General features: G+C 42.9%; 1 protein-coding gene across 10 annotated transcripts in view; it reads right to left on the minus strand.

The window, feature by feature from the left end:
* Positions 1-7002: 7002 nt before the first annotated feature.
* The window catches only part of tns1b (tensin 1b), an 80789-nt gene continuing 62344 nt past the window's right edge, over positions 7003-25447 (minus strand). For 4 of the 10 annotated variants that reach the window (XM_017302033.1, XM_017302027.1, XM_017302038.1 and 1 more), the window contains 17 exons: positions 24531-24611; positions 22445-22626; positions 21769-21907; positions 18438-18533; positions 18162-18188; positions 16539-16719; positions 15416-16434; positions 15179-15265; positions 12696-12824; positions 12478-12570; positions 11527-11604; positions 11383-11451; positions 11255-11281; positions 10861-11029; positions 10543-10611; positions 9552-9581; positions 7003-9476 (listed from right to left, as the gene is read on the minus strand). In XM_017302033.1, the coding sequence (XP_017157522.1) occupies positions 9338-9476; positions 9552-9581; positions 10543-10611; positions 10861-11029; positions 11255-11281; positions 11383-11451; positions 11527-11604; positions 12478-12570; positions 12696-12824; positions 15179-15265; positions 15416-16434; positions 16539-16719; positions 18162-18188; positions 18438-18533; positions 21769-21907; positions 22445-22626; positions 24531-24611 (2615 nt within the window). In that variant the 3' untranslated portion in view covers positions 7003-9337. The remainder of the gene's footprint in view (positions 9477-9551; positions 9582-10542; positions 10612-10860; positions 11030-11254; positions 11282-11382; positions 11452-11526; positions 11605-12477; positions 12571-12695; positions 12825-15178; positions 15266-15415; positions 16435-16538; positions 16720-18161; positions 18189-18437; positions 18534-21768; positions 21908-22444; positions 22627-24530; positions 24612-25447) is intronic. The other 6 variants (XM_017302039.1, XM_017302044.1, XM_017302037.1 and 3 more) reach the window with 6 other exon arrangements.

Genomic DNA, 25447 nt, shown 5'->3' on the forward strand with positions numbered 1-25447 from the left:
ACACACACACACACACACACACACACACACACACACACACACACACACACACCCTGATGTGTCAGTCGCTGCCGTGTGTTTCCTCAGTCTGCGTCCCCGGGGACGCCGCTGTGTTTCGGTAAATCATGGCGGCTCGTTGGACCCCGTGACCTGCTCACAGCAGGGAGTCTGGGCGACAAGCTGAGGTCAGTCAGCTGGATCTCATTTACAACTTGATTTATTCTAATGAAAAATGACGATGTTTCCACCCGTGATGGTCCGGTAGACTCGGTTCGCTTGGGGACCAACTTTGCGACATTTGTTTAATTTCCAGCTGCTGCGGTTCTTTCACACGGCGTGTGAAGGTCTTCCTCTCACTTTGGTTCTCACACTTTTAACCACATGAGCCAAACCTAACAGGGCCTCTTTATCGGTTCTAGACAGCTTGTTGAATCTAAGGGCRTTTTGACACCTGATAGTCCAGTGGACTCGGTTTGATTTCCAGCTGCTGCAGTTCTGAGCCAAACCCTCTGAGCTACCTGTTCCCCTCCTGGCCTGTGGGGGCGCTGCACCAAGAACCACTGAAGGAAACGACACAAAATCCTCCGAAGGACTTCCTCCCACCAAATGGAAACTAAAATGGAGGCGACAGATTTTAACTGTTTAGTCTTTGGTTAAGACTAAAGAGCTAGCTTTTTAGTTTTGGTTGTATTTACCCAGAATGCCCTGCTGTCAACCCTTTTCTGAATTAAACCAACATGCATTGGTTTTCAGATGGATGCATCATCAACATCAATAAAATCACATCATCTGCGTGAAGTGAAGCTGAGACGCTGAGGAACCCAAACCAAAGAGAAACCAGAGAAACACTTTTTATTTGATGTGTTTTTAACCTGCCGCCATGTTGGAGGCTTCAGCTGCTCTGTGTTTGTCTTTATTATCATTAAACCTCCATTTCATCATTCACAGCTCTGACTCCAGCACATCTGTGTGAGACATGAGTCTCACCCACCTGCATCCTGACAACGACCTCCAACACCTCGGCGCTCCGACCTGACCTCAGCTGACCTCAGCTGACCCCTGGTGACCTCTGCAGCCATCTGCTTCAGGTCTCTGAGGCGTGCTGATTGGCTGCAGGGACAGGGGAATGTCGGGGGAACAAAGAGGCTGAAGCTGATAGTTTCTATATATGTTACAGATTTTACACTGAAATATTTGATCAACCCATAAAAAAATAAGATATTTGCAGATATTCGTCAGATTACATCAACTTCTTTCTTGTATTTGACCGTTTCCTCTGGCTCCACTGTTATTTTATGTCACCCTAAAATGTTTCAGCTCATCAGACGAAGACAAACAAACAGCTGTTTTCAAGCAATGATTTCATTTAGTGAAGGAACAAACTAATCAAACCAGCCTGGAAAGTAATCAGCCCTTAAACCTAAAAACTGCTTCCTCCACTTCTGGCAAGTATCTCACTCAGACGCGCTGGAGGCTTTTCCACCATGATGAGGTTCACACAGCAGCGCCGTCCACATCAGCCATGTTTAATCCAAGGCCAGACGCCGCTCTAAAACCAGGGCATTCTGGGTAAAAACAACCGAAACACACGCATCTTTTTCCAAAGACAAAACAAAAATCTTCCAACCGCTAATCTCTGACTCCACTCATCACAGTTGATTCATGTTTTAACATGGGGGACAAAGGTTTGTATTTATTCAGCTCGTCTCTGATGTTTAAGCGTAACAAACAAAGGAAGTCTGAGGTCGTAGTTGACCAAGTTCTGGTCTGAAGTTTCATATTTTCTCCAGCGTCGTAAAGATTTCTCCTCCAGTGCGAGTCTGTTGACCTGACCTGGAGCGCTTCTCATCCCGGCCTTCAGCAGCAGCCCGGGTTTTAAAACCTGGCCTCGTTCGCTCACTTTTCCACTTCATATGTAAAGATTATGATAGAAAACGGCACGAACTGGAAAATGGATGGAGTTAATAAAGCTTCCCAATAATGCTGCTTTCCAGCGTTTAACGCACAACAGATGAAGCGCYTGGAGCCAAACACAGCAGCAGGAATCCAAGCTGATAATTTATTTGTCCCCAAAGCCAGCGGCGCTGCGAGGAGAAACAACTGGGCCCACCTGATGGGCCCCACAAAACACTTCATAATGCAACATCAGGATGGGTCGACGGCGCCGATTCACAACAACACACATTCATTCCAACTGATCCTAAATATCAAACAATGGAAACCTCAATGCAAACACAGGTGGTTGATGCAAATAAACACTTCTTCATCTTGTAGAGCAAGATTTTACAGATAAATAACATTTTCTTTAAAAAATATGAGGTACAAAAATAGATTTCCATTTATTGGCAGCTTTTGTCTTAACTTTGGAGAAACTGGAACCACAAACATGAACCTGCTTTTACTCAAAGCGCTAAAATCAGAAAACAATGCAACTGTGCAAACCTTTTTTATGTTTTGTATCAACAATGATTCAGCAAATCAAATTTAAAGAAAAAAAATCACAAGATGTTTGTCTTCATATACTTTTTACAACTACCAAGTGCAACGATTTTGGCCTCACGGCATAAAGTTGATCAGAGCATCGAGTTGCTGACCTGAAGCATTAAGTTCTCCTGGCCAGCAGGGGGCAGCAGTGGGGAGGAAAAACTCCCCTTTAACAGGAAGAAACCTCCTGGCCTGTGGGGGCGCTGTACCAATAACTACTAAAGGAAATGACATGAAAACCTTTGAAGACACTGAGCGCAACTTCCTTCACCAAATGGAAGCTAAATGGAGGCGCCAGATTTTAGCGGCTGGAGGATTTCTCTTTAGTGTTTGGCTAAACAGTATGAGCCATTTCTGCTGCTAGCACTAGGCTAGCACGTTTGTTTTGTGTGTATTTACCCAGAATGCCCTGCACTGTAGTCCACTTCTGCTGTTGGTGTGGTCTCTGGTCCACTTGGTGTTCACATATGCATTCAAAGTGAACCAGAGTTCACTTCAACCGAACCCAGACCGAGGTTTGGAGAAGTTTGGTCACATTCACACCCCAAACGAACCGGACTTCTAGGCAAACGGACTGGAGTTGGATTAAAGCGGATTAATCCAAATCTAGATTCTGTTCTGGATTTTACATGCTTCAGTGACAAGCTGCTTGGAGTTGCATTCATCATTTGGTTGGATTTTCTCAAGAACACCAGATAAAGTTTGTGTCAAATTTGCATATTTTAAACAGCCTAAGTTTTTTCTTAAAAGTGTTGCAGAGGTGACAAAAGTAAGCGTTTCTTCTATGAATACATCCCAAACTTCAAGAAACAATTTTACAGAAAGTGTTGGCATGATTTCTAAGATGTGTGACTCCATCACGTCTCCTATCTGAAGAGTCTGAGTCATTTTATCTTTACTTATGGAAACAAGACAAACATGAAGCTCCAGATTCAGAGAAACTTCCCCGGGCTGTCGTGTGTTTTGGAATCACATCCTGATTTTTATATTTTTAGCCTCTCTCTGAGTCAGGGATGCAAGGTGGGAGCCCAGGACGGCCCTTACGGTCCAGATGGTGACGGTTCTGGCCTTTACAGGCGCCAACATGGAAACACTCCCTCTGACATGGAGCAGCAGTGAGTCACAGATAGCGTTCAGGACGAGGCCGTTCCGCCTGGACCCGTATGGACTCCTTCATTCATCGCAGACGTCAGAGATGAGCGAACACACCCAGAGATCATCCAACTGGTTCCATCCACGAAGCAAAGGTTTTCGTCCCTTTTAAGACTTTCTTTCATAACTTGTGGGTTTTTATGTTCAGTTTTCTGTTTTCTCTTTTAGATTTTTGCTGTTTTAACAAACATTAAATTATTTTAGAGCCTAAAAGGTGCTACATGCTAACGACATTCACTGCTGTACCAGTTCCCTTTGAAAAGGAACTAAAGTCATCTCAACCAAGTTCAAATGAACTGATTCATGTTCATATTTAACCACCTTAGCAGTTCAGTGTTGAGCACCGCTAATTGAAAAGTTAGCTTCACTAAAGCAGTATTAGTTACACTAATATGCTAATGAGTTGACCTCAATTCAGATTATATCTACTCTGGAAAGACTCCAATCCTCAGGCACCAGTTTAATTAACAGTGACATTAATAGTTTACATTTTCTATAGATACTGAACTTTTGTTAGTCTTGATCTGTTTTATATCGGTCCTGTATGTTTCTTGTTTTATATAAAGTTATTGGGGGGAAAAATGAGAGAGAACTGAGGAGAGAAAACAGAACTGCTGTGTAAACAGACTTCAAAATAAGAGCATGAATGTAAACATCTAAATACGTGAAGAATTCTGACCAGTTAACCAAAACTCTGACGCAGATGTCAAACTTTATTCAACTTAAGCTTTACCAAAAAAACAGCAAAGGAAATTAGCGTCTTAGAATTTATCCTGAGAAAATGTTTACAAAGTTAGCTAAAGCGCTATCTTTCTTTTGATATGCTCCTCTTTTGTAAAGTCCTGGTCCTGTTTCAGCTCATCAGCTGACATGAAATGAAACACATCTGTCTGTGTTGGTCTGTCAGTTACTGACCTGCAGAAAGGTCAGAGGTCAAAGCTGCAGCTTCTCTGTCTTTGTTCTCCCAATCATAAACAACAGCAACAATCAGGCAGCTTGAAGCACCTCAGTGGAACCTGGTAGATGAAGTATGGAGTCAATGTTTACAGCGACTGGAGGCACAAAGCCTAAATTACCCATTTATGTCCTCATAAAACCAGATTCGGTCTCCTCAGCTCCAGCACAGAGGCGCTCAGAAAACTCTCAGGGTCTTGAGAGGAAATGCAGCAGCTCTTTCTGGTGAAACAAGCCCTAGAAAGCACAGCAAAGACAGAAAATATGTTTATGTTGCTGAAATTTACACTTACAATAAGACCTACCCAGCAGGCTGTTAATGTATGATGCAAGACAACAGTTGGGCTTGGAGTGAAAAATGTGTCAGAATCCGAAAGGAGACTGACCCAAATGCAGATCCCCCCCCCCCACACACACACACACAACCTTTCTTCTACCCAAAACCGCAATCTAAGACCCCCAACTCATCATCTGGACTCCCTGTGGAGGCACAAATTACCATTTTCCAGAATCACAATTCAATCCCATGCTGTAAGGGAGATGAAAGGATTAAAGTCCTGCATAATGCTTCCTCTCAGGAAGCATTATGCAGGACTTCCAGTGGTGATGTTACATTTTCCCATGAACTAGGGTTGAACTTCATTTACTTGTAAAAGAACCTTTACAGGCTGTGAAGAATGAGGCTTTGCACTGTGTGAAGATTTTATATAGGAAAACAAAGCACCTGACCTGCTGAAATCTCTAAAATACGATGTTTATTATTCAGATTTATCAAGAAATGTATTGTTTTTATCATTATGTTAAGGCTGTATGCGCAAGAAAAGCAGATATTGAGATGAAATTGGAAAAACATGAAATTAAAGTCCCCAAAAGCAGCGATGCTACAGGGTAGGCGCAGCCCAGAGGGCAACTGCCTGTCTGAAAAGGAAACAGTGACACCAAGTGGCCAGGCGCATTATTACAGGTGAGCCTTACATGTAAACAACTGATTTTACCACGATTCAGTTTTCTGTATTATTCTAAGCCACTTTTAGGATAAAAATTTTCAGAATAAAAATGACCACATATTCAGATTGATTTTTTCTCTAAAGTTTTAAAATGAAAACAAATTGCCACAGCAAAAATGTCAGAACATCTAATAACCTTTTTGTTCCCAGGCTGCAGTGGTTCGTCTTAGAGCCGCCATTACTGATATGCATGTTTTTATAGATTACTTTTACTGGGGGCGGTTTGTTTGAATAAATTAACAGTTTAATAAATTAAACAAAATGTCACATCTCGGACCTGTGGTGTCCGTGGCGCGCCTGAACGTTTCTGCAGATTCTGCCGTTTCTCCCGGTGGTTAAAGCAGAACATCTGGCTTTGAAACAAGAAGATTTCACCGCTGGTGAGTTCGATGTTGTTTTTGTTTGTTTGTTTTTACAGTTTTATTCATTTTTAATGTTATATAAACATTTAAACGAACGTTCTAGGTTTATTGGCATTTCTAAACCCGCCGTTTGTCAGTTAGCAGCAATGCTAGCTGTTCTATTGAGAGACGCTTTTTTTAAAAACGTAAATGTTTTTTTATTTATCCCAATTTATTTTAGGTAATGAAACGTTTAGAATGATTTTAGACTAACTGCAGTTAAAGGGGCCGCTATTGCTACCGTAGGTAATAGAGTTAATGTGCACCTTCGGGTGCCGTCTAATTACTGGAGTAGATTGCGATTAATCACTTCTACTAAAGGCAAATTTGACCGCTTTTTGGAAAACATGCTTTGCATTTATTTATATTGTATTAATTAGCTTCAGTCTAATCTAAAATGTTAAGAGCTTGTCAGACTTATTCCAGACTCCATATTTTTAAACCTTAATCACATAAAATGCCTCAATAATACCGCTCAAAATTCCGTTTAACATGATAGACATGGACTAATTTTCCTAAATTGCTTTATTTATTTTTATTTATTTATTTTACCTAACTTTGATTTGTGAAACTYATCATTTCGGACTAATTTATACAAGTTCAAACTTAAAATGGCTGAAGGTGGACTGATGAACCCTAACTGAATTATTGCACAATGAATTAACATAATATAAAAAACTAATATTTTTTAAAAATGTTAACCCTTTTATTAAAGGGCAGGCCATCTTTAGAAACCACACATGATCAAATATGGCAACTGATTAGGTTAAAGATTATTTTCCTATCTAATACCAACTAGAGTTAAAACTTTACAAGATCCATGCAGAAATTCTATCTTAAATCATTTCAGTTTGTATTGTAATAATCTTCACACCACTTTCCTAAGATCCCAGTAATAATCACCCAAAGAAGCATATAAAGTTTGACTTTTGGGATTTTTCTCCAGTCAACAAAAGAAACCGACTCTTCAAAAGTAAAATACACCAAAATAAGACTCCAACATGTTGATTTGTACTGCTTTTTAATGTTTTTATCAACCTGAAATGATAAAATGCATACCATGTAGCAAACCAAAATCAACAAAGCTCTTTACAGAAATCGTAGCTCATTCATACACTCTACAGTCCAGACAAATCTGGACTCTTAGCTCAAAGTCCTTTTACTTCAATAATTGTTTTGGAAGCAAAAACCGACGTTTTTAAATTTTTTTCTTGTTGCATAAGCCGAGTCGAGCATCTATAAACTACCGACGGGCCTGGTTTGAGTAAAACTGGATGCTGTGTAGAGATTAGTCTGCAGCATTACGGTTACAGTTGAGCGCGCAAGCCCCCCAGCTAATAAATACATTCTAGATACAAAAACCCTGTAAGTGCTGCATTTTTAAAAAATTTATCATAAGGCTCCAAATACGTCTAATCAATCATCCTGCTGCCAACCAGTTCTTAATTTCTCAGAGTTGATTTCTCATCCAACACAGTTAAAACACTGAATTAGAATCTGTTGTAGTTCTTGTTCTGCACCACWCGAGGGCAGTAGTGTCTCATTTAACCTGACTGGGAGGATTTGGGTTTTCGATGTGGCGTCTGCAGACGAAGAGTCCGGTTGAATCAGTTCTCATCCTGAAATCTTTCCTGTCTTTTGGGAATATGAGGAGGTTTAAATTTGTTAGTCAATGCATCAATGGAGCTTAATTGGGTTGAGATTTTGGGTTTGCATTGGGCCCAGTGCTTGTATAGGCCTCAGTCCTGATATGCTGTGGTCTGTTGTGTTATTGGAGTGTGTGAGCTCTGGACGACCTCGTTTAACATCTTTATGTCCTACATGTTCTGGTCTAGATGCAATTGCATTAATTTTCACAACCTTGCGCTTCTTTATCCTGGTTTTTGCTTTGTATAGGCCAAGGCATTGAGGGTTCTGGACGGTCAGCAGTGACCTTTTATGTCGCTAAGCTCCATGAAACAATTCTAGACGTTTACGTCTTCTTAAATGATCCGCAGTCAGGTCAGACCGTTCCTCCTGGATGGTTAAGGTCGTGGTGACCCATTGTGGTCAGTGAGTGGACCCAGTTTTACATTACAGGTAAAGAGATTCTGACCTGTTCATCATGGCTGCTGCTTCATTGGGTTTTAAGAGATTAAACGGACTCTGAGGGATCAGAATGAAACCCATATTGGACCGGACCTCTATGCCATCCCACATAGGTRCTGAATGTGGATGATGTACTTTCYAGGCAGGTTCAAGGCAACAAATCATTTGTTTCTGGCTTCACTTTAGATCAACTCCAATTTGGACTTCAATAATATTCTTTGATACAAAATATTTCCCCAATAAAACAAAAAACAAGAGTGTTAAAAGAAAACAAAACGTGAAAAACATTCAAAACGACAGTGATGCACTTTAAAAGCACACGCTTTACAACTTCTCAGCCATCTTCTCTGTTTTTAGTAATGTATACTTTATAATACAGGTATACAAGTTAAAATGAAGCAAAAAAATAAATATCTTAAACCAATGGAAGTTTATATATAGAACTCATATATATCTATAGGTATAGCTTACTTTCGGGTAGGGCGAGCGTTCTGACTCGTTTCCACAGACAAAAACCCGAGAGCCGTAAAGAACGATCAGCTCTGAGCCTTTCAGTCGTGAGCTAAATGCTGCGATGGTGGCGGACATGAAGCGAGGGCACAGTGACGGTCATCAGCTTCAGTCCTGCATCTTTAAGACATCGTGGATATTTTTTTTTTTCAAAGCTTTAGAAAACAAACGCCAGATGTCGTCTACTAGTCCTACTCCAAAATAAAAAGCCATTCAGAATATTTACAGACCCCCACCAGCTGCAGAATGTCCAACAGTTTCATGTAAGACAGCAGTGGTGCAGGATTGACCTACAGTATCAGTACATACAGACAGAAACTTGGGTGTTTTGGATTAAGCAGCCATATTTGTTTTACAAAAGAATACTTGTGACCCTCCCTTGGCGGTGCACGGYTCACACCCTGGACTACCTTTGTTAAATCTTTGGTTGAGCAGTCTGAAAGATAAACAATCCACCTTCACACAACTTCACTTCCTCCTTAAAAAACAACATAAAAATGTTAATATTTGCACACAATCATTCCCTCTTCCCTGGAGGCTTAATTACCCCCCATCCCACCGTCAAACACAGCTACCCCCCATCYGTCACTTCCTCCGCTCTGTTCTGAAGCCCGACTGAGAACAACCACACGTCTTAAAGGAGACAGAGCAAGAAAAAAGGGCGACATCGAAGAAGAAATGAAAAGCAACCAAAGGTTTTAAAGGAACCGGGCCAAGAGGGAGGGAGGTTCAGCCCGCTCCTCATCGGGTCTGCGAGGCGATTATCTTCGACACAAAGTTGACGATGGCGCTGGCCGGCTGGTCCGGGTCCAACTCCGCGAAGATGTGGCTGACGTTGTCCGTTGTGCTTCCCTGCTTCCGCGCCACAAATCCAAAGAACCTGAAAAGAAAGAAGATTTAAAGAGGAGGAAGGTCGGATTGGGCGGGAAACGCTGCTGATGGAGCGGTCACTCACTTGGCCGGGCCGCCCTCAGGTTTGCTCCATCTGGAAGGGTAAAAAAATACACAAGTTAGGGATTTTTTTTCTCATGTTTTCCCTGGACACACAGWGAAATGCAGAGTAATGATGAAAAATGAAGCTCTAGTCACAACTAAAGCTTCTTTACATTCCTCTAAGGAAACTAAATTGYAATTTTAAAATCCTTCTGATCTTTCAAAGGTTTTACTCCCAAAAATGCTTACAAATCTGCAATCCCTTCATTTTCTAACAGATTTAAAACTAGATTGTAATTAACACCGTATTTACAATTGTTAGTCATCTTGGCCTAAATATTTTTGTTGCAAAAGAAAATTGTGGAGGGCACATTTCCTCTAATTTGYTAATAGTGAGCTAATATTTCATCCAGTGCGTTTGCTAACTTTGATCGCGTTGAGCACACTTRGCTTTCGCAAAATATTTTTMCAAATAAATTCTAAACAGTAATTTACTTGGCTGTTTTATGAACTTTCATTAGACATTTATACACGCTCTTATTTTGAAGTCACAGCAGTTTTGTTTCCTCTCAAGTTTTCTTCAAATAAAACATGGACAGAAGAGAACAAGATATAAACATAAATACTAAAGGTGTTATACAACATGTAAATTATAATGTCAAATTAAATTGATTCTTGAGGGTTGTAGWCTTTCAAGGGCAAATATTTGCATTGAAGTTTGATATGGTGTGTTGATAGAGCACTTTAGGGTTAGTGAAACTGATGTTTCACTAGTTAACATTAGCACATAGCATGCTATGTKAGTAGCACAGCTAACGTTTCAGTTGGCGGTGCCCACCAGTGCATGTCGGATTTGTTGGAAATTCTCCACCAATCCAGTTTTTAGAGAGAAAAGTTGGTTATAGTAGCCTAGCAACTGCTTTAGTTTTGTTTCACATTTTGCTTTGATACATGCAACAAGAAAAGGGTTGAACACCAAAGAAATCATGACTCTAGACTTATGTCTGACTTACTTCCTGTCCTGAGGGTCTGTATTGCAGAAAGTGACGGTGTTGGCGGGATAGTGGCGTCGGAAAAAAAGCCTGGAAAAGAGGAAAAATCATGATGTTGCTGTGGAAAGTTTCTACCAGAATGTTTTGGTCATTTTGAGTTTATTCACCTAAACATTATCTAAACAACACTCAGTYTGTATCTGAGAATGTGTGGTTAGGTAGTCTGAATTTAGTTCATTTTGCAGCGTCATGTATCTGGTAAGGACAGGCCTAAAGATAAAACCGAAACTTTGCGTTACTCTGACTGGTGTCAGAATGGGGAGGATGTTTCCGACTTACTTCCTCTGGTTGTCTGTGAGCGTGATGCCCTGGGAAGACACCTTGAAGTGCACAACGGTGGCGGTGGGGGGCGAAGCAGCAGCCAGCGTCTCAGAAATGGCCTTGGCAACAGCCTGRGGACCCGTCAGGGACTCCATCTCCACCGAGTTGATATAGAGAACGTTGCATGCTGGGAAGAGAGAGAAATCACCCCAGATGGATCAAACGTGTTGAGCAGGATCACCTCTGTTCATGCAGAAAAGGTTTTAAYGTGGATCATGCTTCAGGAAGGAATCTGGGAGTTTGAGGAGGAAAATCATTCCACAGAAAGGTTACTGAGGAGATGCTGGACGCTGCTGTTAAGAACATAGACCAACATGTAAGATGCACATTCCAGATGTGAAAATGGCTTTACCATGGGACTCAGCTGGGGCCCTCTGCACTGAGATAACAAGGAGTCAGGTTGTGAGAATCTAATCGCTGCCTCTGACACCAGATAACTGAACTTTCAACAGCAGAATTAGATGCTTTTAGATGTGTTACCTGCTCCTTGTTTCAGCCTTTCAGCTAGCGGGTTTGTAGCTGTGACCTCTGGAGTTTCTTCCATCAGATCTACARAAAGCACATTTACAACCTTAAAAACCCCCAAAGCAATGCTTCTAAACGGAGTGGAAGGTCAATCAATACCTGTGGTAGGGATGAGGAGTTTGCAGGGGAGCGCCAGAGGTGTGATGGCATGCTGGTAGACCAAAGCAGAGAGACAACCTGCCAGACAGAAAAACAACTTTCAATTAATCTTTCATACTCAAAGTAGCCTCAACTCGTGAGAGAAAATCAGGAGACATTTAGTCAATAATCACCAAAAGTCTCTCRAAAGGATGCAGCACTCTTGAAATAGCTAATATGTCAAGGTGTGATCACAGAACCATCAAATGTTTGGGGTCAAATAGTCAACAGGTTCACAAGAAGCGGATTGAGAGAAAAAGACACAAATGACTTGCAAAGGATTTGAGAAGAATCAAGCCTGAAGCTACCAGGAATCCATCTGCCATAGTCKAWATCTGCCACCYACTTGGAGGAACTAGAGTACAAGATGTTCAGAGCTCACCTGACCAACAAGAATCTGAAGCATCTAGACTGGGTCAAGAAATGTCTGAAGAGAGATTCTAAAAAGGCTTTATGGATGAAGTGAGAGAGACTCTTGAAGGACCAGATGGATGGTCCTGTTGGTGGATCAGTAACAGGCACAGAGGTCCACTTCCTGCTAGGAAGGGTGAGTTGGGGCACGGTTCTGGTATTATTAAAGAGCTGATTGGACCTTTTTGGATTGAAGATGGCCTCGAAATTAACTTCAGAACCTGCTGCTAGTTTCTAGAAGACATTTTCTTCAAACAGTGGTTCAGGAAATCAAAGAYATTGGTTTCATGCAGGACAGTTTTCAATCATCCAAGTAGCCAGTCGAGGTTTTATAGATAAAACTGTTAACGTGGCTCCCTTGCTCTAATGACCTGAAACCATTGAAAACAGCCCACATTKTTAATTATTAAGACAACATTTTAATAAGTTAGAGAAAAGCGGATGTGTACTTATGTTTAACTTGTCTAATTGTACAAAGATGCCTGCTGATGTTCTGCTTACCAAAATAAGGCTCATTAGGGCAGCCTTTCAGCTTCACTCCTTTAGGACTGCTCTCAATCAGGAAGTGCCTCACCAGCTCGTTGGTGATGTCACCTGCATGGCACAGAACAACCGATTAACATCGAACCAGTTCTCAGTTCTTTGTTGTCACGATATTATCTCGACCTTAACTGGGGCCAAGTCAAGACAACAGCGGCTGCATTACATAATCCTCCTACCTTTCTTGCTCTGGTGCACAGAGGGTGGAGGGGACGCCACCTTCATGGCCAAGCCGTACGCCCCTCTGAACGAGTGGCTGTCTCTGATGACGAAGGCTCCYGGCTCTCTGTCTTTCAGCAGGTTGATGGCTGTAATCACACAGCATATTTACGAATCAGAGGAAGTGTGGATATTGAGAGTAACATTTTGTCGTCTGGGCCCTGGGACYGCCTTCAGATGGTCAACCAGCCAATCACTGTGCCTCTGTAGAGCTCCACTGATAATGTATAGACAACTTGTATACAAGAKAATCTCTGATTATTCAATTTCCAGACACTGTTCTGGTATAAACCTTCTRAAACACTGTTTCTCAACTCCATTYATCACGCCCCCCTGTCCTGCATGTTTCAGGTATTTCCTTGCTTCAGACCAGCTGATTTCAATCGATGACTGATTAACAGGCGTTTGCTGAACTGCAATCAGTTGAGTGAGGCACATTGAAGCAGGGAAACCTCTAAAACATGTAGGACGGTGTGCCTTGAGGACCAGGGTTGGGAAACACTGTTTTAGAACAGTATATCATGAGATTAATGTCCAGATTTTGATTTGCATGGATTTTTAAAGAATAATGGGCAAAACGATGAGCTTTGTTCCAGCAGATGGAGTAACAGGAACATGACAACACTAGGGTCACTACTCTGGTTTAATATTTTTAACAAAAAAAAAAAACAGATTGTTGTAATTTCTCAATTTAATCTCTTAGCCATAGCAAAGTGGTGACACTAACTAGATTTGAGTGCTAACATTTAAAGATAGGAAGAAGCTAAAAAGCTCTAAAATGATGCAAATTAAAAAAAATGAAGAAGTAAGCCACRGGCTTAGTCTCCAGCATGACGACTTGTTTCAGACACTCAGGAGACGAGCTTTAGTCCTTACTGGCTCACTTCTGCACATGTGACAGTTTAAGAGAGATGAATCAGATATTCAGTAATTCTCTACATATGCTGTGGTTTTCACTCTTTGGGACTGCACTAAATATAAACTGCATGTGCCTGATGTCATTGCAGTTGTGCACRATTTCAAGATGATGCAATATAATGCAAGGGAGAAAATGCATGCAGGATGGCTGGTGGCAACTGACCCAAACCAAAGACCACATGCATATTCATTATTTCTACAAAACGATGTTACAGGGTCACTGATATTATGTCCATCATCTCAGAGTGAAARCCATGAAGATTTAACCATCTGTGCAGCATTAAATGAAAACATAACACCTTCTAAAAGTATGTGAACATCCCAGCATTAACCAAGCCTAAAGAACACAAGATAAACTGTAAATGACTCCTTACTTGAATCATAATGCCAAACAAAAAAAGGAATTTTGAAGTGGTCCGGCCAGTGTCCAGGTTTATGTTTGRTGGGGGAAACCAAGGGTGCATTCGCAGCAGCTCTGGTTCTGTTCGAATGCAATGCCAAGTGGACTGGGGATTGCTCCAAAAGCAGGAAGCGGACYACAGTGCAGTACAGAATGGCTAAATACAACCAACACAGATGTGTGTATCAAGCGCTAGCAGGAGAAATGGCTTGTGGTCTTGCACCAAAGACAAAAGCGAAATCCTACAATCAATAAAATCTGACACCACTCCTTTTTTATTATCAGTTAGTGAAGAAGGAGGTTGTGCTCAGTGTCGGAGGTTTTCGTATCGTTTCCTTCAGAGTTTTGTGGTGCAGCGCCCCCACAGGAGAGGAGATAAACGGATTTCTTAAAGGGTGTGGTTTGTTTGATACAGGGCAGTGTGAAAGTGAACCATACCTGCTGAAATGTCAATATATATGTTGCAACTTTGGTCAACAAACACAGTGCCCTAGACAATCAGGCTTAAAAACACCCTAAAAGATAAGTTCATATCAAGAACGACTTTTCCACCGGTGAGGTTTGAGTTCGTAACCGGGGTTGGTGCTAGTGCCAGTTCCTCACYGCTTCTATGAAGAAKRCATGAAGGAGGCATCCTGATCAACCTGATTACTTCAACTGATTACTTTTTGCTCCCCTCAGATGCTGAAGACAACAGAACCATAGATGGTAACCTGAGATTAAMAGAYAGTCCTTTCCTTCATAACTACACCTTCAGATRCAGTTCATAAACACAAAACACTCCAACCCACAATAGGAACAAGACAAATTTGTTCTGAAAATGTGGATACAGCCAGAGCTTTGGGCATACAAAGAGAGAATAGCCCTTGAAAGAAATAATTTCACCCCACACAAAATACCTCAAGGGACCTGTTTAGTGATCCTCCTCCAGATCCACAAAGTACACATGGTCAAGACAACCGAACAATAATTTATTTAAGTTAAAGATCTGGTCAAATATCCCGAAGCCAGGATTAAAATCCACACTCCTCCTTCTGAACGTGAGGAACCTCTTTTCCAACAACTGAAACATGTTACCCCACGGAGACTGAAAATGTGAACTCGAACAGTCTAAAAGCAGCGTACCTTGCTCCCTGGAGATGTCCGGCTTGTACCAGAACTTGGTCGTGTCCTGAACAAATTTAACATTCAGCTTGGTCTCCGGACTTCCATCTGCAGTAAAAATAAAACTAAGATGAGAACCTTTGTTTGTGAAAGATGTGATATGATGATATACAGTTATAGAAAAATGCTTGAAGGTTCTTTGATCACATTATAAATCTTGTCTTGAGGACAGTGCTTTCTCTAAATGTATGTTCTTACCATGCATATTGAACCGTGAAAAGTCTGAGAGGGTGTGGAAGTAGCCAGGAGTACTCCCTCCACTCACTGGGGACATAATCTTCCCATTTAGCGTCCCATAGGACGGTGCTCCATTTGGTCTATCGCCACTCGACATGCGTCTCTTCTCTGGGAGCTGTGGCTGGAAGCCTTGGGCTGGGCTACCCTGCCTGAAACCTACACTCATCCCCATCGTCCCCCCATCCGAGTAGCCAGCAGGGGAAATGGGAAAGGAGGGAGTGGGTGGCCCCTGATATCCAGAAGAGCTACTCTGCCTCGACAAGTTCCCATGTCTTTCATCTGGTGTGGTGTAACCACTGTGCATGGGGTGACGATCTAAACTGGGGCTTCTCTGGGACATTTGTGTAACAGATGGATGACAGCCCAACACTGGGCTTCCTTGAGGGTGTGTGACAGATGGCTGTCGGCTAAGCACAGGACTGCTCTGAATGGGCTGACCCAGGGAGGGCTGCCGGCTGAGGATTGGACTGTGCTGAGAAGTCTGTCTGCTGAGAACTGGACTGCTCTGTGTTCCGTGAGGCAGATGACGACCAAGGATTGGACTGCCACCAAGATCTGCCATTACTACCTCAAAGTCGTTAGATGGGGGTTTTTGACCTGTCTGGATGAATCCATCTTGTTTGACACTGAAGTTCTGCTGGAGGACGGGATTATAGTTTGAGCTGTGGATGTTCGGTTGTAGCTGGAGACTTTCATGGCCATGTGTGGTCTTTGAGGGCTCTGAGAGAGGTGGGCTGGGATCAGAGCCTGGGTAGCTTCCCAGTAGGCTGCTAGGACCAAGATAGGACAGTGTTGGGGTTGTAGATCCAAAGTAGGAGGAGGTTGGAGAGCAGGAGTCCAGGTAAGGAGAAGTGGATGGATTTAGGTCTTGATTTGATGGCGTGCGAGTAGGGTACAAACTCTCCGGAGGGTGTGAGTGGAACCCAGAATCAACAGTCGGTTGGGAGGGAGTGCTAATGCTGCTTTCTGCTTGGAGATCTCTACAATTGAGGGAAGAAATCTGTTAGTTGGGTTGTATGGGTCGCATTTGCCTGGTGTATGAATGTAGCCTTAGTTCGAGGACCAGGAGTTGTAACTGACTCACCCCTGTGAGTCCTGGATGGGACTGCTGCTGGATAAAGGTGGGTTCAGTGTATGAGTGGTTGGGCTTGGACCTCGCTGCTGACTCTTGATGTCTCCAGGTGGACTAAGGCTCCGAGGTGATGTTGGTGGCTGTCCGCCTACCACCGCTGACCTCGCCACWGACTCCACATAGCTTCTTGGGCCTTGATTTAAAAAAGAAGAGTGTAAGATTTAAATGYATAGCCTCATGCTGTGCATTGTTGATGATTGGTTTCTGATTTGTGTTTTTATATATTTTTTTCCCTTGAGCAAGAGATTAATGCAATGGAACAATCAGATCAAAGGAAAAGGAACTAATAGCGAATGCTCCTTTTTAAAAAAGAAAAAAAAACGATGAGTAACTGATGATGCTGACGAGGACAACWGAGACGGATCTTAAAGGGCGCATCACCACCATCACCTGTCAGAAAACCTACAAACCTTTTAAAATAAGACAAATAAAGGTTGTTTTTAAAATCCAGTCAGTTTTTTGAAACACATTTAGCCTTTTGATGGATGCCCATTAAAACAAAATGGCATTACTATATATATCAACAAAGATTCGTTTCCTGGAACTGAACGAAGRCACACACATTTCTCTGTAGACGAAAAAACTTTCTCAAAGCCGGGATCAAGTGGATGTGTGCCCTCTTATTGGAGGAAGTGAAAGGATAGAGGGAGCACGTCCAGGAAATGAGGAGCTCTATGGAAGTAAACGGAAACTGGACAATGGGAATTTCTATGAAGGAACAAACCAAAGCTTGAGGGATAAAAACGCAGCACAATAAAATGCAGCTACATCAGATGTAGAGACGGAYGCAGCTATTCACAAGAATTAAGTCTAACCGGAAAAAACATCCATGATAAAAATGAGCTGTTGCAGCATGTTTCTGTGACTGAGCCAGATTTTTCAAGTCTGGTTTGTTTGGGGAGGTGTGAATGTGCAATCAAACTCTGGTCCACCTACAAACCTAAGTCTTGACTCAGCCGAAGTGAACTCTAGTGCAATTCTAAGGCATATTGTGAATGCCAAGCGGAGCAGAAACTGTTGTTTTCATGTCGTTTCCTTCAGTGGTTCTTGGTGCAGCACCCCCACAGGTGAGTGGGTAAACTGGTTGCTTGGTTTGACTCTGTGCAATGTGAAAGAGAAACCGCAGCAGCTAAAAATGGAACAAATTGCAGTTTTGGTCCCCAATAAAACTGAGTCTGACTGTCGGGTGTGAAAACACCCTGAATCTCTGGGTAAGGTTTTGGTCTGTTTTGTTTCTTTTGMCTTCTTCCTCCTCATGGAGTGAATCACTATATTAACCTTCACTTTATGAACTCCCATTCAAAGTGCAGACTATGACTTCTTTTGTCATGGTTGGGTGTTTTTTCTGTTTTTGCATCGATACCCAAGTTTTGTGTTTTAAAATTAACGTTGACACTCTGTGATACTTTCAAGTGTGTTTCAATTCAGACAGGTGTTTTTGGTGGGGGTTAATGAACCTGTCCTGAGCCATTAGCCTGAACAGAAGTTATAAAAGTGATGATAAACGCCTYTTAAGATGAATGAGGTGGCTACTGATTATGAGCTTGAGTGCCAGCAAAGATCTCTAATCCTTACCTTCCTCCCTTTCACTGCTCTCATCATCTGTTTGGCATCATTGGAGATAACCAGAAACAACATATTGTGAAGAACAACATGATGTAGGAATCCACAGTTGTAGTAATGGTGGTGTCATCTTTCTTGGAGCTTACAGCTCTAAGCAGATCAACATCCCATCCTTTTGATTTAAACATTTTCATTGTTTCTTCAGATGACCTGAAGGTCTTATTACAGTGATTAGGAGGCCACTGCACAGTATGACCCCAAAGACATCTTGATGGTTTCAGGACCAACCTGAGCCTGTTTGGTTGAGGAGGATTTCTGCCGGGTTGTGAGGCTTCAAGCCCAGGGCTGACAGGGGAGTCTTGGCAAGACCAGGAGGAGAGCGACCTGGAGGGAAACGGGGCAGTTAGCACCACACAAAGAGAGACTTACAGCCATGCTGACAGCTGCTACCTGTTGACCGTATGACTTACAAACTGTGGTTTCATTTAGGATGCTATTTTTTATCTCTGTCARCTCCTAGAAATGTGATTTGAACAACCAACCAGGTAAGGAACTGTCAGCATGTCTGGGTGGTACAAAGACGGACATGTTCATGTGGGAGTTCCCATGCTTCATGCTCTGATGGAGGGTCAAAACATGCATGTGACCAATCTCAGTCAAACTCTGACCCAACCTGACTYCTAGTTGAACAAGGTGCATTAAAGCAGAGCTGAGCTGAACCTATGAAGAACCTCTGATTACAGGTTTTGGGGTCTTTGCCTGTCTGGACCCATGAAGCAAATCAGGCATTAAAGATACGTAAACACATCCAAGTTAAAACTGAAATAAACTGAAATAAAGTCAAAGATTTTTTTATGTCTTAGCCTCTGATCATAAAAGGTTAACATAATAATGCAATACCTGCTTGCTCCTTTTGATTGACACTTTTTTCCTACCAGTTAAAACTAAGAAATATGATTTACAGACTCATACATGATCAGTTAAACAACTTTTAACCTTTTATAAAGATGTATGAAACTACAGGCTCTCCCATACTTCATCCAAAGCGTTGAAATCAGTTCCATGATAAAAGCTGCATTATCTTGTACCGTCTTCCTTTCCTCCTCGTCTCTCGTCACCAGACTTGAGTCAAACTATTTTCCACAGAGCTCTGTGCAAAATGTGGAATTTGTCCAGAAGTTTGTTGCCATATTTTATGCAGATTTTTGCCCTGATGGTAATGTTACTATTTCACTTCCACTGATCCTCTTCTACTATCCGGTTTTTGTGTCTGCAGGCAACATGAATAGTTTTTAGGAGCATTTATCAGACATGGTGATAAATTATGGTAATTTGTATGGATATTCACACAATACCTACAAAAAGATTGTCAAAATGGCTAAAAAACTCTTGAATGAAAATAGCAGTGTCATTGTCGATGGAAGAGAAGAAAGGTGGCATTTACTCCTGGAAGCCCCAGGGTGACCCCAGGTGGTCTGCGTCTTGTATGTAAGGTGTGAGTAATATGAACATCCTGCAACCATGTGACCGCACGTCCACTGTTCAGCTTTGAATGAAGTACGGGAGAGACTCGACTCGATGCAACAACTAAACACTGGTGAAATCATGTCTCTGGGAAAAGGTTTTATTCCTGCTGAATCACTGAGATGATTCACCATTTTTCATGCCAAAAAGGTAACAATGAAAGAAGCAGGTTGTGCAGGGAAACAGGGCAGCAATGGGAACTCAAGTCACAGGAGCAGGGAGAGCAGCAGCTGCTGAGAGTTTGGTTTGTAAAAACATCATTTCAGCTTTCACTGGAAGCTTTGACTGCTCTGCAGTCTCATCACAGTGCTGCTCTCGAGTGATTTTCACGCCAAAGCCGTGCAGGGCTGTGATGAGTGATGGGCAGGGAGACACTCAGGAGCAGAACAGGGTTCAGGGATCAGTATGGCTGACGGGTTGGGACGGTGGGACTCYCATCGAGTGCCRTGCGTCCTCCACTTACCAAAGAATCGCAATCAATTYTTTGAAACCCCACCTTTTGGTCATAGATGGTACGAGTGTGGAGAGACATGAAGACTGAAGCACCTTCAGCATCTACTAYTGAGAACAGACTGCACTGATCCGCAAACTTTCAACAAGATTGGCTGGGGAATTGGGCATTTTTACTTCTACACTGCATTTTGTGTCAAGCTGAGAAAACTGTAGTGTTCTTAAGAACAGCATTTCCTGTTTAGGAGGATGTAAAGACGACAGCAGAGGAACTGAGCTGTGTAACTAAAAACTAGGCATGCAGTTGTAATTAAGCTAAATTGGGTCCAAAACGCATCACTTGCATCCGACTCGCCAATTTTTTCCTGACGAAGACTCAACCACAGCAGTCTCTCTACGGAGATCGAGTATTTGCGAGAGAACTGGAAAGTTGCGCCAGCATAAACACAAGTCAGTTTGGCAGTGAGCTCTAAGCTGCTTGAAGAGGATCGCCGTGTCTCTCTTTACTTTATTTTGGTAATTCTGAGCTCCGACCATGGGTAAGTACACTGCTTTTTTCGGCGAGTAAAAGATTTAAATTTGTATATCCCCCCAAAGTGCACATGTTTTATTTTGCCACCGTGTCTCACTCATGACATTCCCCTCAATTTGCTGTGACCAAAATAGACCCCAGGGCTATCTTGGTCCCTTGGCGATGCGGTCATGGAGGAATCTCCATGTGACCCCGTTGACCCCGTTTTAATTGGTGACTACATCATCCAACCTGACTTCCTGTTGGATCAGGCACCAAAATGGATGCGGTGTGCTTTGGCCTCTAGGCTACGTTCATATAACAGGTGAAGGCCACCCATAGCCCATCTCTGCCTGGCACTCTGAGTGACCCAATTCAAATCTATTAACCCTAAAAAATTGGATTTATGCCACTTTTATATGCGGTACAAATCAGATACCTATCCGATCATCCGATAATCATGTTTCATTTTATCTGACGCTGACGTGTTACATGTATTGTCAAACTACACCAGAAGAATCCAGACACAATAAATCTGAACACAAACGATGGCTGAAGTAAGCAGTGCTGACTCTTTGGATGGAGCTAATCGACAGAAAGACAGTGAGCTACTTCAACTATTTGGGATAAATTGATCCATAWTGGAAAATCAATCCATAGATGGCGGCATCCATTGTTGCTTCCATAAACAGAAGTCTGATTACGTTCAATTAGTAGAATGAACAAACACGCAACAAAGTCATAATGGAGCATCAACACCTGCTGTGTGAACATAAACTGAGACGAAGCTGAAATCCAATGAAGGAACATGATTCCTGCATGTTTTTCAGAGGTCATCTTGGCAAAAGGTCAACTAGAACAGAACTTGATAAACTGAAAAAAGTTATTAAGACAACATGACCCATAAGACACTAATAGAAAGAAGAGTTTAAACATCTAAATTGAATGGTCACTTTTTTTTATCAGCATCATAATCCTTCAAATCTTCTTTCCTGTTTTTTCATGTGGRGGAAATCTCAAGAAGAAAAGTTGGTTGTAATTTAACTTGTATTTTAAAAATGATCAATCATGTATGAATTACACGAGTAAGTCAAAGCTCCACAGTGCCATCTGTCAGCCAGAGGGGGGACTTACACAGATTGAAGTAAGGGGTTTGCGGTGAGACGGGGAAGGCCGGGGTTTGGGGTAACGCCTCACCACCAGCTGTGGGTGTCGGACTGATGGGGCCTCCCTCCATCTCCTCAAAGGCCTCCCGGTAGCTGTGCATGTTTTTCTGTAGAGGCGGRAAAAAACCCAGTCARAAAACAATGACTTTACATGTTTTGATGCTTCTGGAGCAGGTTTTCTACCTCCTTGGGCCGTCCCCCCGGGTTCATGGCTATGGCGCTGACGAACTCTGGAGAAACGCACCGGACTGGAGAACGAACAGGCGCATCTGGGGACAGCGCGTCATCAGAGTGTCCCTCACTGGTGATGCGACGTCGGGGAAGGATTGTCGGTTCATCTGAAGGTGCTGAACGGGCCTGGACCCCTGAGGTGACGTATAAATGAGGGTTAAAGGTCARAGATGAGAAATGCCTGATGGTCCGAGCAAACCATCCTTTCATATACAACATGCACGCTGGAGAAAGTTGCTAAAGGAGCAAACGCACACAAACATTTTAGCATCATATCCAATAAATGCTGTTAAATTCTCAACCTGGGTGAATACAGTCATAAACGGGCTCCTGTTTTCAGCAAATCAAACACCGGCGGCTCCTCAAAGCGCCGAGTTGAGCTGGTTNTGATGCTTCTGGAGCAGGTTTTCTACCTCCTTGGGCCGTCCCCCCGGGTTCATGGCTATGGCGCTGACGAACTCTGGAGAAACGCACCGGACTGGAGAACGAACAGGCGCATCTGGGGACAGCGCGTCATCAGAGTGTCCCTCACTGGTGATGCGACGTCGGGGAAGGATTGTCGGTTCATCTGAAGGTGCTGAACGGGCCTGGACCCCTGAGGTGACGTATAAATGAGGGTTAAAGGTCARAGATGAGAAATGCCTGATGGTCCGAGCAAACCATCCTTTCATATACAACATGCACGCTGGAGAAAGTTGCTAAAGGAGCAAACGCACACAAACATTTTAGCATCATATCCAATAAATGCTGTTAAATTCTCAACCTGGGTGAATACAGTCATAAACAGGCTCCTGTTTTCAGCAAATCAAACACCGGCGGCTCCTCAAAGCGCCGAGTTRAGCTGGTTTTCATTAATCTGCTGCGACTTGGAGAGCCAGGCAGAAAGTTAGCAGTATTACAACAACAAACCGGACGAGTTAAGATTTTTATGCAAATAGGCAACAAACTGTAAAGTGGGAAGTTAGAAAAATGACATGATAGCAGAAACAGAATCAGTGTGTTAGATCATCACATTTTGTGTCAAGATCTGTGCTTATTGGAGGAAAACAAGAAAAAAAACAAGTTTAAGACAAAGAACATTTTGGTTTATTGTGTTTGTTCGGAGGCAGTTTCCTCTGCAGGAGGAAGAATCACCAACAGATGCTTCACATCCAAATGAAGGATTTCATTTTCGCCCTCTTTATTACTGACGGACGTCCTTTAAAATGTGAAAATGTTAAATATTTATTTAGTAAGCCAAATATATAGTTTGAAGGCAAATATTTCTTTTTAAGCTAAATATTTAGTTGAACAGCTCACTGACACTGCTGGTCTGATCCAATACAAACTATCAGAAACGCCAATAAACATTTTATTTCTTCAACTTTCATAACAGTTTCACATTAGGTGGCCATGTTGGATTGTGACTGTGGGAAACCTCTGGCTTCGGAGCTAAAGTGGAAATGCAATTTACTCTGCTGCTGTACATCAGTCTGCAGACACTGAAGACGGAGCGGAGCAGTGGTGGTGGGCGACCGCCTGGTCTCAGCGTTTCTCCAGGCTGAATGGACCCAACATGAGAACAGCTGTTCTACTCGCCTCATATTCAGGAAAAATCTGCTTTTTTCCTGCTTTTAAAACTGAAACACACCCACTGAGGCCCAGATGGGTCCAAAAACACACACCTCCCTGTTACAGTACGCCGTTACTGCGGTAACGGCTAATGGTTAACAGCTGCYGATCCCAGAACCGAGAGGCCTTTTCTCCCATCATTCTGTGGACGCAGCATGGAGGCGAGTCTGAGATCCATGTGGCTTCCTCTGATCGCCACACCTGCTCCTGCTGGAGGCTGAAGACGAYCCTGTTCAACCAAACTARCTGTTCCTGAAGGAAAGGCAGCTGCGACGTAATGTGAATCCCATCATTACCTAATTYCACCTCTACGGTTTGTGGTTGTGTTGAATCTTCCTCTGCGGTGCAGATTCTGCCACCAGAGGACAAACTCAGGYCCACTGATGATCCAACCAGGACAACTGTGGCCTGCATTTACTTTGTCTGCTTTTGTAGATSGYRAAAATGGTTGAAGTGATAAAAGTGGATTTGAATGAGGCCAGTGTATCCTGGCTGCAGCATTGTTCCCCAACTTTGGCAAWRCGGATCTTGTGACTCTCTCTCCTGGCAGGAACAGAGCCTCCTTTGTTCCTCCTCTGTCCCGTTCTTGTGAAACTTTAAAGTTATCCCCTCTGGTCTGTTCGGACCACTCCTTCACCTTCAGAGAGGAAACTGCAGCTCAGAACAAACACGAGTGGTGAGGGAGTTTGGTGTTTCTCAAGCTGGAGAATGACGGAAAGAGTTTTTAAGAAGAGGTGAAACAGACAATTCAACGCCAACAAAAGCCCACCACACTGAAAAGGCAGAGCAGAAAGAGATTTGAACTCAGACTGAAGGAACGCTCAGACACAAGGAAAACCATGTCCTGTTTTCCTGAAGCGTTCCTTCAGTCCGGCTGGGAGAACCAACCCGACAGGGAGTGAGAGCGGCGGTGCTCAGACTGAGAAGAGGTCATGCTGGGGTTGATGTTTTGGACTCGAGCCGAGTACTCTGGAYAAACAGATGAACGATGAAAGAAAGGAGATTATGATAATCTAGAAAGACGAGCAGAGGGAGGATGAGGTCATCTGAAAATAACAGCAGCAGAAGATAACAGACATCATGTGCTCCTGTTCAAAACACACATCGTTCTCTCACATGACAGCAAAACTAAAGTAAAACAGTAAGTTAAACATTTGAATAGCACTAAAATGAACTGAAGCTTGTGTCTGATTCCAGAAGCCTTAAGGTCAGGGTCAGATCTGCAGGATGTCAGAAGCTTTTATCTGGACCCTGTCAACCTGCCGGACTGGAAACCTCTTCCTGTTTAAGGCTGAGTGATKGAGACGGCCAGGAAACGAGATAAGACCAGAGCATGTTGATGTTTCAGCCATTTTTCTCCTCTGTCTGTCCTGCCGCTCAAAAAGATAAAGACCAAATGAGGGCAAACTGTGTGGACTTCATGAAGAAAAAAACTCCAGGTTCTGAAACCAAGATAAATTATTTAGAGATTATTTACACATTTAATGAGACTTAAATTCTGAACAATTAGACGCAATTAGACTGTCACTGGGCCGGCGGGGATAAACCCAGTCTCATCATGATGTCACGCTGACGAGTGACGAACTGTCAGGTCTTGTGCTTGTTGCAAGCAATGACTTTTTTCTGTCCCCCAAAAAGTGGACAAAATGTCTGCAGCTCCGCCCCAACCGGGCCGAACCTTTAGGAGACCTCAGAATGACGCAGAACAAGCTGCTGTTCTGTTTCCATTTTACGGTGGAAACAGAACCTGTCCTGACCCGCCTGGTACCCTGACCCGCCCGGTCCCCTGACCCGCCCGGTACCCT

The sequence above is a fragment of the Poecilia reticulata genome, linkage group LG2, assembly GCF_000633615.1.
Source record: "Poecilia reticulata strain Guanapo linkage group LG2, Guppy_female_1.0+MT, whole genome shotgun sequence".
NCBI lineage: Eukaryota > Metazoa > Chordata > Actinopteri > Cyprinodontiformes > Poeciliidae > Poecilia > Poecilia reticulata.